The sequence below is a fragment of the Culex quinquefasciatus genome, chromosome 2 (genome assembly GCF_015732765.1).
Source record: "Culex quinquefasciatus strain JHB chromosome 2, VPISU_Cqui_1.0_pri_paternal, whole genome shotgun sequence".
Taxonomy (NCBI): Eukaryota; Metazoa; Arthropoda; class Insecta; order Diptera; family Culicidae; genus Culex; species Culex quinquefasciatus.
In genome coordinates this window covers 34,204,284-34,217,255 of record NC_051862.1, presented here as the reverse complement: position 1 = coordinate 34,217,255, position 12,972 = coordinate 34,204,284, and the positions used below count along the sequence as shown (strand labels likewise).

General features: G+C 42.2%; 2 protein-coding genes across 2 annotated transcripts; one reads left to right on the top strand and one right to left on the bottom strand.

Moving 5' to 3' along the window:
• Positions 1–1,024: 1,024 nt before the first annotated feature.
• On the top strand, positions 1,025–2,487 carry LOC6034172 (retinoid-inducible serine carboxypeptidase). The gene is made up of 3 exons (XM_001844476.2): positions 1,025–1,267; positions 1,338–1,899; positions 1,969–2,487. Exons 1-3 carry the CDS (start codon positions 1,025–1,027, stop codon positions 2,442–2,444), a joined length of 1,281 nt encoding a protein of 426 aa, XP_001844528.2. The 3' UTR covers positions 2,445–2,487.
• Positions 2,480–3,150, bottom strand: LOC119767764. Its single transcript, XM_038257209.1, has 2 exons — positions 2,848–3,150; positions 2,480–2,783 (listed from the first exon to the last, which is right to left on the bottom strand). Exons 1-2 carry the CDS (start codon positions 2,974–2,976, stop codon positions 2,535–2,537), a joined length of 378 nt encoding a protein of 125 aa, XP_038113137.1. The 5' UTR covers positions 2,977–3,150; the 3' UTR covers positions 2,480–2,534.
• Between the last annotated feature and the right edge of the window lie 9,822 nt (positions 3,151–12,972).

The window sequence follows — 12,972 nt, the reverse complement described above, 5'->3', positions numbered from 1 at the left end:
ACCGTCTACAATCACAAATTACTTCCTTTTCCCACATTGTCGCCCCTTTCTTTTAGCCGTCGCGATTCATACCGGCGGTGGTCAAAGGTTTACGAGCCACCAGCTAGGTCATCATGAAAACCAAGCCAACGTGGAGGTAAGAAAATAGGACACTTGCAAGGAACCAGAGCTATACTGTTCTGATCAAGATAATTGGGATGATCTAACAGAACTACGGATAGTTGCGCTCCTTCCAGAATGTTCCTTACCTGGACGTCAACGGAGAGCACGCAACATGATCAGTGCTCTTAGGTATCAATCCTTGGCCCGCATCCCCTGTTTTTCCTACTCGAATGTTTTTTTCAATATAAATTCCCATAGAAAGTTGAATCGTTTGCACAGAGTGAAGACTTAACCAATTGTTTTTTTTTTTTTTTTTTGCAGTAGCGCATTTAACCGTTTGTACTGCAACCATACTTTTGTCCATGTGCTTCTCTGCAAAGCACGTGCTAGCAAACCAACACGATCGATAAATATTCTTGTAACATTTGAAACCGTTGACATTTTATGACGATTGAAGTTATAAAGCACAGCTGCGTAAGGAGTTACATGAGATAGTATATTTGTCTTTTTAAATTTTAGTACCGTGATTTGAACAATACTAGATTCAGAATAAATAAATTTAGAAAGATTTTATAAAGCATTAACTATAAAATTTAAGCACTGCATAACCCCTTAAAAATCCTGACCGGGTTTGTCTTGGTTGAATCGATCCACAGGAAAGTAATTGATGGTAATTCGAGTAGGAATAAGTTGACATCATTGAAGTCAACTTCAGTATAAAAGGTACCTCTTTACCGCTTTGTGCACTTAGTAGACGTCCAGAAGTTTGATAAAGAAATCTTTTGTGCTATTTTTGGGGTTTAGAAATGTTTTCAACGATTGTGTTGTGTATCTTGGGATTTATTTTCATATTCAGAAATTTAGAAGTGCTTGGAGGTACCAAATAACTGCTTCGCAAAAACACAAAAAAGCTCATTTTAAAATGTCCCACCCAGATTCGCACGGATTCGGCCCGGGTAAGCAGTCCTGGGACTTTGTCGAGGTTCGACCAGGTGCGCACATGTTTTACTGGCTGTACTACACGGCCGCAACCGACGAAGACTACTCCGTGCGGCCACTCATCATCTGGCTGCAGGGTGGTCCCGGAGGATCCTCCACCGGATACGGGAACTTTGCCGAGATCGGTCCGCTGCACGTGGACCTACGTCCTCGGCAACACTCATGGGTTAACAACACAATCCGTCGGTGGTAAGTTGCTTGATTTGGTTTACTGTAGCAATAAAGGTGTTTTCTAGGTGAACCGTTTCAACGTTTTGTTCATCGACAACCCAGTTGGAGCCGGCTTCAGTTACGTGGAAGAACCAGTGCTGTTTGCCAAGAACAACGCGGAGATCGCTGGCGATCTTGTGCACTTTATGATGGAGTTTTATCAGATCCATCCGGAATTTTCGAAAAGCCCGTTGCACGTGTTCTCGCAGAGTTATGGCGGGAAAATGGCTGCTGAGTTCGCACTGAATTTGGACCGCGCCATAAAGGCGGATCAAATTGACTGCGATCTACGGTCAGTGGCGCTGGGAGCACCGTGGATCTCTCCCGAGGATTCGGTGCTGTCGTGGGGTGATTTCTTGCTTAATTTAGGTTTTGTGGACACCAAAGGGCACTTTGTGATTCAGAGTACCGCCGAGGACATCCAGGACCTGATTCGGGGCAACAGACACCGGAGGGCGACCGAGGTATGGCGCAGTTTGGAGAGCATAATTCTGAACGAAACGTTCGGTATCGACTGCTACAACGTGCTGCTGCCACAGAAGTTTGGTGGAGTCGGAAAGCGAAGTGTTGGCGATGACGACAGAGAAGGTAAGGGAAAGTGATTTATGTATCTTAAATATTCAATCTAAAAACATTCCAATGTATCCCATTTTTTAGTTCTTATATTCGGTGAAACCTCCCACTATCACCTCAACCCACCCCAAACAAAATTGGAACGTCTTATGCGAGGAACCGTCAGCGAAACCCTGCAAATCCCAGCCCACGTCCGTTGGGGATCCCAACGGGAACAGGTCTTTGAAGCCATTGCGGAGGACTTTATGAAACCGGCAACTTCAACGGTAGAACTGCTGCTAAACAGCACCGATCTGGACGTAATTGTGTACACCGGCCAACTGGATCTGGTCGTTTGCACCCCCGGAACGGTTCGTTGGGTCGAAAATCTGCGCTGGCCCGGACGAGAGGACTACCTGGCCGCACCAAGGGTGGGAATGGGATCGCTAGGGATTTTAGAGGGCTACGAAAAGCGGTTTGACCGTCTCTCGATGTACTGGATTAACAGGGCGGGACACATGGCACCAATTGATAACCCGAATGCTATGCAGTACATTCTAGACAAACACGTCGGAACATAAAGGGACAATTTCTCAAGCAATAAATCCTTAGCTGGTAGTTCGATTTCGTTGTTTCTATTCTAAGACCCGAATAAATCTCCCATCTCCCCCTTAAACGATCCTCCTCAGCTGTGCCCCAATCAAATCCAGCGTGGGCTTGTTTATCTCCTTCAGCCCAAGTGTTATAACAATTTCGTCATTTTTATCGATAAAGTTCATCAGATACCTGATCGCTGCCTCGACCTCGTCGGAAGCCGCGCCGAAGGTGTGCTTGATGGAATAAATCCGACTGCCAGCACCGGTTCCGCCGTTCAACTCGTTCGCCGCCTGTTGGTTCCGCACGGTATAAACATTGGTCACCTGCAAAAGAGGTCAGTCAACCGTGATTGTTATTTTTTGCGCTAAACCGATCATGAAAACGCACCTTTTGCCGCTGAGTTATCAACAGAAACGATTTATTCGCAAAGCTGTGGTACACAATGTCCGTGGGATGGTCACCGATCTGCAACGTTTCGACGCGGTCAAAGGCACTCTCCCCGCCGCCGGAGGACATTTTCCTAACACGCGAACTCTTGATTTCCCTCTACGAATGATTTAAAATTCGCGAGTCATTCACGTTCGCACCCTTGGGAAATGATTTTTGGGTTATTAATTTTGCACCGCGAATGACCCCACCACAGCTGGAGTGACAGACGACTGTTCGCGCTTTTGATTTTGTCAAAACATCAACAAACTGTTTTGTTTTGATTGCAGCCCAGTGCTAAAGAAATGACCTCCGTGAATCGAGCCCCCAGCCCCCTCCGATTTGACCAAAGCGCCCCTAGCGGAAAATTTTGGAACTACTGCTGTGTTAGGGTGGTTCATTGTGCTGAAACGAAAACGTCATTTGACGTTTGCTTACACGTTTGGTTTACGTTGTGTGCAAAAACAACACATACTAAAGTATTTCCGACAAGTTTCTCTTCTTTGGCGGTAAAAGTTAGGCTGAATTGCCACAAATTCCGGAAAAAAACGAAGTGGATGCCGTGGGACACTTCCGAGGAAAATCCTTCCGGTTGAAAAGCTTTGCTTGGAGCGGAACGATTTTTCTACTTCGTGTCCAACTTTTCATCGAACCTGGTCCAGCTGGAGTATGGTAACTATCATTCAAGGTGGATACGACAAGTCGAACGATTGCCGGAATTGTGCCGTAGGGGTAGGTTTGCCATGCTACAAAATTGATGCTGTTTATTGCTCACGATGCTCTGCTCTGCTTGGAGGAACAGCAACAGAAGCGATTTTCAGTGGATTCGATTCTGATGCCATGACCATACGGTTGCGGAACGAAGCCATTTAACCTTTAACATGTACGAGTTCATTTCAACGAATTCGCTGCATCACAAAAAAATCTCTGTTTATGAATTTCTTCGATAACCCACGAAAATGGCGTAAAACTTATGCGCTACAGGTCCAGGGCTCTCTATAAAACACATTCACCAAAATTTGGCAGCTCGTTCAGGATGCTTTGAACTACGTCTGGCCCAAAAAAGAGCATCCTGGATAGGGTCTGGCATGAGTTATGGGACTTTGAGTAAAAATCATGAGATTTTTGAAAATTCGACAAAGTCTCAGATAGTTTTTAGAAAAAGTAGTTCGGGGACCTAAAAAACACATTCACCAAAATTTGACAGCTCATTTTACATGCTTTGAACAAGGTCTGGCCAGAATATGAGCATCCTGGATAGGGTCTGGCATGAGTTATGGGACTTTGAGTGGAAATGATGAGATTTTTGAAAATTCGACAAAGTTCCAGATGGTTTTTGGAAAAAGTTGTTCGGGGACCTAAAAAACACATTCACCAAAATTTGACAGCTCATTCAGCATGCTTTGAACAAGGTCTGGCCAAATTATGAGCATCCTGGATAGGGTCTGGCATGAGTTATGGGACCTTGAGTGAAAATCATGAGATTTTTGAAAATTCGGCAAAGTCCCAGATGGTTTTTGGAAAAAGTTGTTCGGGGACCTAAAAAACACATTCACCAAAATTTGACAGCTCATTCAGCATGCTTTGAACAAGGTCTGGCCAAATTATGAGCATCCTGGATAGGGTCTGGCATGAGTTATGGGACCTTGAGTGAAAATCATGAGAAAACACATTCACCAAAATTTGACAGCTCATTCAGCATGCTTTGAACAAGGTCTGGCCAAATTATGAGCATCTTAGATAGGGTCTGGCATGAGTTATGGGACCTTGAGTGAAAATCATGAGATTTTTGAAAATTCGACAAAGTCCCAGATGGTTTTTGGAAAAAGTTGTTCGGGGACCTAAAAAACACATTCACCAAAATTTGACAGCTCATTCAGCATGCTTTGAACAAGGTCTGGCCAAATTATGAGCATCCTGGATAGGGTCTGGCATGAGTTATGGGACCTTGAGTGAAAATCATGAGATTTTTGAAAATTCGACAAAGACCCAGATGGTTTTTGGAAAAAGTTGTTCGGGGACCTAAAAAACACATTCACCAAAATTTGACAGCTTATTCAGCATGCTTTGAACAAGGTCTGGCCAAATTATGAGCATCCTGGATAGGGTCTGGCATGAGTTATGGGACCTTGAGTGAAAATCATGAGATTTTTGAAAATTCGGCAAAGTCCCAGATGGTTTTTGGAAAAAGTTGTTCGGGGACCTAAAAAACACATTCACCAAAATTTGACAGCTCATTCAGCATGCTTTGAACAAGGTCTGGCCAAAATATGAGCATCCTGGATAGGGTCTGGCATGAGTTATGGGACCTTGAGTGAAAATCATGAGATTTTTGAAAATTCGGCAAAGTCCCAGATGGTTTTTGGAAAAAGTTGTTCGGGGACCTAAAAAACACATTCACCAAAATTTGACAGCTCATTCAGCATGCTTTGAACAAGGTCTGGCCAAATTATGAGCATCCTGGATAGGGTCTGGCATGAGTTATGGGACCTTGAGTGAAAATCATGAGATTTTTGAAAATTCGACAAAGTCCCAGATGGTTTTGGAAAAAGTTGTTCGGGGACCTAAAAACACATTCACCAAAATTTGACAGCTCATTCAGCATGCTTTGAACAAGGTCTGGCCAAATTATGAGCATCCTGGATAGGGTCTGGCATGAGTTATGGGACCTTGAGTGAAAATCATGAGATTTTTGAAAATTCGACAAAGTCCCAGATGGTTTTTGGAAAAAGTTGTTCGGGGACCTAAAAAACACATTCACCAAAATTTGACAGCTTATTCAGCATGCTTTGAACAAGGTCTGGCCAAATTATGAGCATCCTGGATAGGGTCTGGCATGAGTTATGGGACCTTGAGTGAAAATCATGAGATTTTTGAAAATTCGACAAAGTCCCAGATGGTTTTTGGAAAAAGTTGTTCGGGGACCTAAAAAACACATTCACCAAAATTTGACAGCTTATTCAGCATGCTTTGAACAAGGTCTGGCCAAATTATGAGCATCCTGGATAGGGTCTGGCATGAGTTATGGGACCTTGAGTGAAAATCATGAGATTTTTGAAAATTCGCAAAGTCCCAGATGGTTTTGGAAAAAGTTGTTCGGGGACCTAAAAACACATTCACCAAAATTTGACAGCTCATTCAGCATGCTTTGAACAAGGTCTGGCCAAAATATGAGCATCCTGGATAGGGTCTGGCATGAGTTATGGGACCTTGAGTGAAAATCATGAGATTTTGAAAATTCGCAAAGTCCCAGATGGTTTTTGGAAAAAGTTGTTCAGGGACCTAAAAACACATTCACCAAAATTTGACAGCTCATTCAGCATGCTTTGAACAAGGTCTGGCCAAATTATGAGCATCCTGGATAGGGTCTGGCATGAGTTATGGGACCTTGAGTGAAAATCATGAGATTTTTGAAAATTCGACAAAGTCCCAGATGGTTTTTGGAAAAAGTTGTTCGGGGACCTAAAAAACACATTCACCAAAATTTGACAGCTCATTCAGCATGCTTTGAACAAGGTCTGGCCAAATTATGAGCATCCTGGATAGGGTCTGGCATGAGTTATGGGACCTTGAGTGAAAATCATGAGATTTTGAAAATTCGACAAAGTCCCAGATGGTTTTTGGAAAAAGTTGTTCGGGGACCTAAAAACACATTCACCAAAATTTGACAGCTCATTCAGCATGCTTTGAACAAGGTCTGGCCAAATTATGAGCATCCTGGATAGGGTCTGGCATGAGTTATGGGACCTTGAGTGAAAATCATGAGATTTTGAAAATTCGGCAAAGTCCCAGATGGTTTTGGAAAAAGTTGTTCGGGGACCTAAAAACACATTCACCAAAATTTGACAGCTCATTCAGCATGCTTTGAACAAGGTCTGGCCAAATTATGAGCATCCTGGATAGGGTCTGGCATGAGTTATGGGACCTTGAGTGAAAATCATGAGATTTTGAAAATTCGACAAAGTCCCAGATGGTTTTGGAAAAAGTTGTTCGGGGACCTAAAAACACATTCACCAAAATTTGACAGCTCATTCAGCATGCTTTGAACAAGGTCTGGCCAAATTATGAGCATCCTGGATAGGGTCTGGCATGAGTTATGGGACCTTGAGTGAAAATCATGAGATTTTGAAAATTCGGCAAAGTCCCAGATGGTTTTGGAAAAAGTTGTTCAGGGGACCTAAAAACACATTCACCAAAATTTGACAGCTCATTCAGCATGCTTTGAACAAGGTCTGGCCAAATTATGAGCATCCTGGATAGGGTCTGGCATGAGTTATGGGACCTTGAGTGAAAATCATGAGATTTTTGAAAATTCGGCAAAGTCCCAGATGGTTTTTGGAAAAAGTTGTTCGGGGACCTAAAAAACACATTCACCAAAATTTGACAGCTCATTCAGCATGCTTTGAACAAGGTCTGGCCAAATTATGAGCATCCTGGATAGGGTCTGGACCTTGAGTGAAAATCATGAGATTTTTGAAAATTCGGCAAAGTCCCAGATGGTTTTTGGAAAAAGTTGTTCGGGGACCTAAAAAACACATTCACCAAAATTTGACAGCTCATTCAGCATGCTTTGAACAAGGTCTGGCCAAATTATGAGCATCCTGGATAGGGTCTGGCATGAGTTATGGGACCTTGAGTGAAAATCATGAGATTTTGAAAATTCGACAAAGTCCCAGATGGTTTTGGAAAAAGTTGTTCGGGGACCTAAAAACACATTCACCAAAATTTGACAGCTCATTCAGCATGCTTTGAACAAGGTCTGGCCAAATTATGAGCATCCTGGATAGGGTCTGGCATGAGTTATGGGACCTTGAGTGAAAATCATGAGATTTTTGAAAATTCGACAAAGTCCCAGATGGTTTTTGGAAAAAGTTGTTCGGGGACCTAAAAAACACATTCACCAAAATTTGACAGCTTATTCAGCATGCTTTGAACAAGGTCTGGCCAAATTATGAGCATCCTGGATAGGGTCTGGCATGAGTTATGGGACCTTGAGTGAAAATCATGAGATTTTTGAAAATTCGCAAAGTCCCAGATGGTTTTGGAAAAAGTTGTTCGGGACCTAAAAACACATTCACCAAAATTTGACAGCTCATTCAGCATGCTTTGAACAAGGTCTGGCCAAAATATGAGCATCCTGGATAGGGTCTGGCATGAGTTATGGGACCTTGAGTGAAAATCATGAGATTTTTGAAAATTCGACAAAGTCCCAGATGGTTTTGGAAAAAGTTGTTCGGGGACCTAAAAACACATTCACCAAAATTTGACAGCTCATTCAGCATGCTTTGAACAAGGTCTGGCCAAATTATGAGCATCCTGGATAGGGTCTGGCATGAGTTATGGGACCTTGAGTGAAAATCATGAGATTTTGAAAATTCGACAAAGTCCCAGATGGTTTTTGGAAAAAGTTGTTCGGGGACCTAAAAACACATTCACCAAAATTTGACAGCTCATTCAGCATGCTTTGAACAAGGTCTGGCCAAATTATGAGCATCCTGGATAGGGTCTGGCATGAGTTATGGGACCTTGAGTGAAAATCATGAGATTTTGAAAATTCGACAAAGTCCCAGATGGTTTTGGAAAAAGTTGTTCGGGGACCTAAAAACACATTCACCAAAATTTGACAGCTTATTCAGCATGCTTTGAACAAGGTCTGGCCAAATTATGAGCATCCTGGATAGGGTCTGGCATGAGTTATGGGACCTTGAGTGAAAATCATGAGATTTTGAAAATTCGACAAAGTCCCAGATGGTTTTGGAAAAAGTTGTTCGGGGACCTAAAAACACATTCACCAAAATTTGACAGCTTATTCAGCATGCTTTGAACAAGGTCTGGCCAAATTATGAGCATCCTGGATAGGGTCTGGCATGAGTTATGGGACCTTGAGTGAAAATCATGAGATTTTGAAAATTCGACAAAGTCCCAGATGGTTTTGGAAAAAGTTGTTCGGGGACCTAAAAACACATTCACCAAAATTTGACAGCTCATTCAGCATGCTTTGAACAAGGTCTGGCCAAAATATGAGCATCCTGGATAGGGTCTGGCATGAGTTATGGGACCTTGAGTGAAAATCATGAGATTTTGAAAATTCGACAAAGTCCCAGATGGTTTTTGGAAAAAGTTGTTCGGGGACCTAAAAACACATTCACCAAAATTTGACAGCTCATTCAGCATGCTTTGAACAAGGTCTGGCCAAATTATGAGCATCCTGGATAGGGTCTGGCATGAGTTATGGGACCTTGAGTGAAAATCATGAGATTTTGAAAATTCGACAAAGTCCCAGATGGTTTTGGAAAAAGTTGTTCGGGGACCTAAAAACACATTCACCAAAATTTGACAGCTCATTCAGCATGCTTTGAACAAGGTCTGGCCAAATTATGAGCATCCTGGATAGGGTCTGGCATGAGTTATGGGACCTTGAGTGAAAATCATGAGATTTTGAAAATTCGACAAAGTCCCAGATGGTTTTGGAAAAAGTTGTTCGGGACCTAAAAACACATTCACCAAAATTTGACAGCTCATTCAGCATGCTTTGAACAAGGTCTGGCCAAATTATGAGCATCCTGGATAGGGTCTGGCATGAGTTATGGGACCTTGAGTGAAAATCATGAGATTTTGAAAATTCGACAAAGTCCCAGATGGTTTTGGAAAAAGTTGTTCGGGGACCTAAAAACACATTCACCAAAATTTGACAGCTCATTCAGCATGCTTTGAACAAGGTCTGGCCAAAATATGAGCATCCTGGATAGGGTCTGGCATGAGTTATGGGACCTTGAGTGAAAATCATGAGATTTTTGAAAATTCGACAAAGTCCCAGATGGTTTTGGAAAAAGTTGTTCGGGGACCTAAAAACACATTCACCAAAATTTGACAGCTCATTCAGCATGCTTTGAACAAGGTCTGGCCAAATTATGAGCATCCTGGATAGGGTCTGGCATGAGTTATGGGACCTTGAGTGAAAATCATGAGATTTTGAAAATTCGACAAAGTCCCAGATGGTTTTGGAAAAAGTTGTTCGGGGACCTAAAAACACATTCACCAAAATTTGACAGCTCATTCAGCATGCTTTGAACAAGGTCTGGCCAAATTATGAGCATCCTGGATAGGGTCTGGCATGAGTTATGGGACCTTGAGTGAAAATCATGAGATTTTGAAAATTCGACAAAGTCCCAGATGGTTTTGGAAAAAGTTGTTCGGGGACCTAAAAACACATTCACCAAAATTTGACAGCTCATTCAGCATGCTTTGAACAAGGTCTGGCCAAATTATGAGCATCCTGGATAGGGTCTGGCATGAGTTATGGGACCTTGAGTGAAAATCATGAGATTTTGAAAATTCGACAAAGTCCCAGATGGTTTTGGAAAAAGTTGTTCGGGGACCTAAAAACACATTCACCAAAATTTGACAGCTCATTCAGCATGCTTTGAACAAGGTCTGGCCAAATTATGAGCATCCTGGATAGGGTCTGGCATGAGTTATGGGACCTTGAGTGAAAATCATGAGATTTTGAAAATTCGACAAAGTCCCAGATGGTTTTGGAAAAAGTTGTTCAGGGACCTAAAAACACATTCACCAAAATTTGACAGCTCATTCAGCATGCTTTGAACAAGGTCTGGCCAAATTATGAGCATCCTGGATAGGGTCTGGCATGAGTTATGGGACCTTGAGTGAAAATCATGAGATTTTGAAAATTCGACAAAGTCCCAGATGGTTTTTGGAAAAAGTTGTTCGGGGACCTAAAAACACATTCACCAAAATTTGACAGCTCATTCAGCATGCTTTGAACAAGGTCTGGCCAAATTATGAGCATCCTGGATAGGGTCTGGCATGAGTTATGGGACCTTGAGTGAAAATCATGAGATTTTGAAAATTCGACAAAGTCCCAGATGGTTTTTGGAAAAAGTTGTTCGGGGACCTAAAAACACATTCACCAAAATTTGACAGCTCATTCAGCATGCTTTGAACAAGGTCTGGCCAAATTATGAGCATCCTGGATAGGGTCTGGCATGAGTTATGGGACCTTGAGTGAAAATCATGAGATTTTGAAAATTCGACAAAGTCCCAGATGGTTTTGGAAAAAGTTGTTCGGGGACCTAAAAACACATTCACCAAAATTTGACAGCTCATTCAGCATGCTTTGAACAAGGTCTGGCCAAATTATGAGCATCCTGGATAGGGTCTGGCATGAGTTATGGGACCTTGAGTGAAAATCATGAGATTTTGAAAATTCGACAAAGTCCCAGATGGTTTTGGAAAAAGTTGTTCGGGGACCTAAAAACACATTCACCAAAATTTGACAGCTCATTCAGCATGCTTTGAACAAGGTCTGGCCAAATTATGAGCATCCTGGATAGGGTCTGGCATGAGTTATGGGACCTTGAGTGAAAATCATGAGATTTTTGAAAATTCGACAAAGTCCCAGATGGTTTTGGAAAAAGTTGTTCGGGGACCTAAAAACACATTCACCAAAATTTGACAGCTCATTCAGCATGCTTTGAACAAGGTCTGGCCAAATTATGAGCATCCTGGATAGGGTCTGGCATGAGTTATGGGACCTTGAGTGAAAATCATGAGATTTTGAAAATTCGACAAAGTCCCAGATGGTTTTGGAAAAAGTTGTTCGGGGACCTAAAAACACATTCACCAAAATTTGACAGCTCATTCAGCATGCTTTGAACAAGGTCTGGCCAAATTATGAGCATCCTGGATAGGGTCTGGCATGAGTTATGGGACCTTGAGTGAAAATCATGAGATTTTGAAAATTCGACAAAGTCCCAGATGGTTTTGGAAAAAGTTGTTCGGGGACCTAAAAACACATTCACCAAAATTTGACAGCTCATTCAGCATGCTTTGAACAAGGTCTGGCCAAATTATGAGCATCCTGGATAGGGTCTGGCATGAGTTATGGGACCTTGAGTGAAAATCATGAGATTTTGAAAATTCGACAAAGTCCCAGATGGTTTTGGAAAAAGTTGTTCGGGGACCTAAAAACACATTCACCAAAATTTGACAGCTCATTCAGCATGCTTTGAACAAGGTCTGGCCAAATTATGAGCATCCTGGATAGGGTCTGGCATGAGTTATGGGACCTTGAGTGAAAATCATGAGATTTTGAAAATTCGACAAAGTCCCAGATGGTTTTGGAAAAAGTTGTTCGGGGACCTAAAAACACATTCACCAAAATTTGACAGCTCATTCAGCATGCTTTGAACAAGGTCTGGCCAAATTATGAGCATCCTGGATAGGGTCTGGCATGAGTTATGGGACCTTGAGTGAAAATCATGAGATTTTGAAAATTCGACAAAGTCCCAGATGGTTTTGGAAAAAGTTGTTCGGGGACCTAAAAACACATTCACCAAAATTTGACAGCTCATTCAGCATGCTTTGAACAAGGTCTGGCCAAATTATGAGCATCCTGGATAGGGTCTGGCATGAGTTATGGGACCTTGAGTGAAAATCATGAGATTTTGAAAATTCGACAAAGTCCCAGATGGTTTTGGAAAAAGTTGTTCGGGACCTAAAAACACATTCACCAAAATTTGACAGCTCATTCAGCATGCTTTGAACAAGGTCTGGCCAAATTATGAGCATCCTGGATAGGGTCTGGCATGAGTTATGGGACCTTGAGTGAAAATCATGAGATTTTTGAAAATTCGACAAAGTCCCAGATGGTTTTGGAAAAAGTTGTTCGGGGACCTAAAAACACATTCACCAAAATTTGACAGCTCATTCAGCATGCTTTGAACAAGGTCTGGCCAAATTATGAGCATCCTGGATAGGGTCTGGCATGAGTTATGGGACCTTGAGTGAAAATCATGAGATTTTGAAAATTCGACAAAGTCCCAGATGGTTTTGGAAAAAGTTGTTCGGGGACCTAAAAACACATTCACCAAAATTTGACAGCTCATTCAGCATGCTTTGAACAAGGTCTGGCCAAATTATGAGCATCCTGGATAGGGTCTGGCATGAGTTATGGGACCTTGAGTGAAAATCATGAGATTTTGAAAATTCGACAAAGTCCCAGATGGTTTTGGAAAAAGTTGTTCGGGGACCTAAAAACACATTCACCAAAATTTGACAGCTCAT

Bases quoted from the DNA above. Each gene is read 5' to 3' on its own strand.
- LOC6034172 (XM_001844476.2), top strand. From the start codon at position 1,025: ATGTCCCACCCAGATTCGCACGGATTCGGCCCGGGTAAGCAGTCCTGG. The intron at 1,268-1,337 runs GTTAACAACACA...GGTGTTTTCTAG, and splicing joins GTCCTCGGCAACACTCATGG to GTGAACCGTTTCAACGTTTT. The intron at 1,900-1,968 runs GTAAGGGAAAGT...CCCATTTTTTAG, and splicing joins TGGCGATGACGACAGAGAAG to TTCTTATATTCGGTGAAACC.
- LOC119767764 (XM_038257209.1), bottom strand. From the start codon at position 2,976: ATGTCCTCCGGCGGCGGGGAGAGTGCCTTTGACCGCGTCGAAACGTTG. The intron at 2,784-2,847 runs GTGCGTTTTCAT...CCTCTTTTGCAG, and splicing joins TGATAACTCAGCGGCAAAAG to GTGACCAATGTTTATACCGT.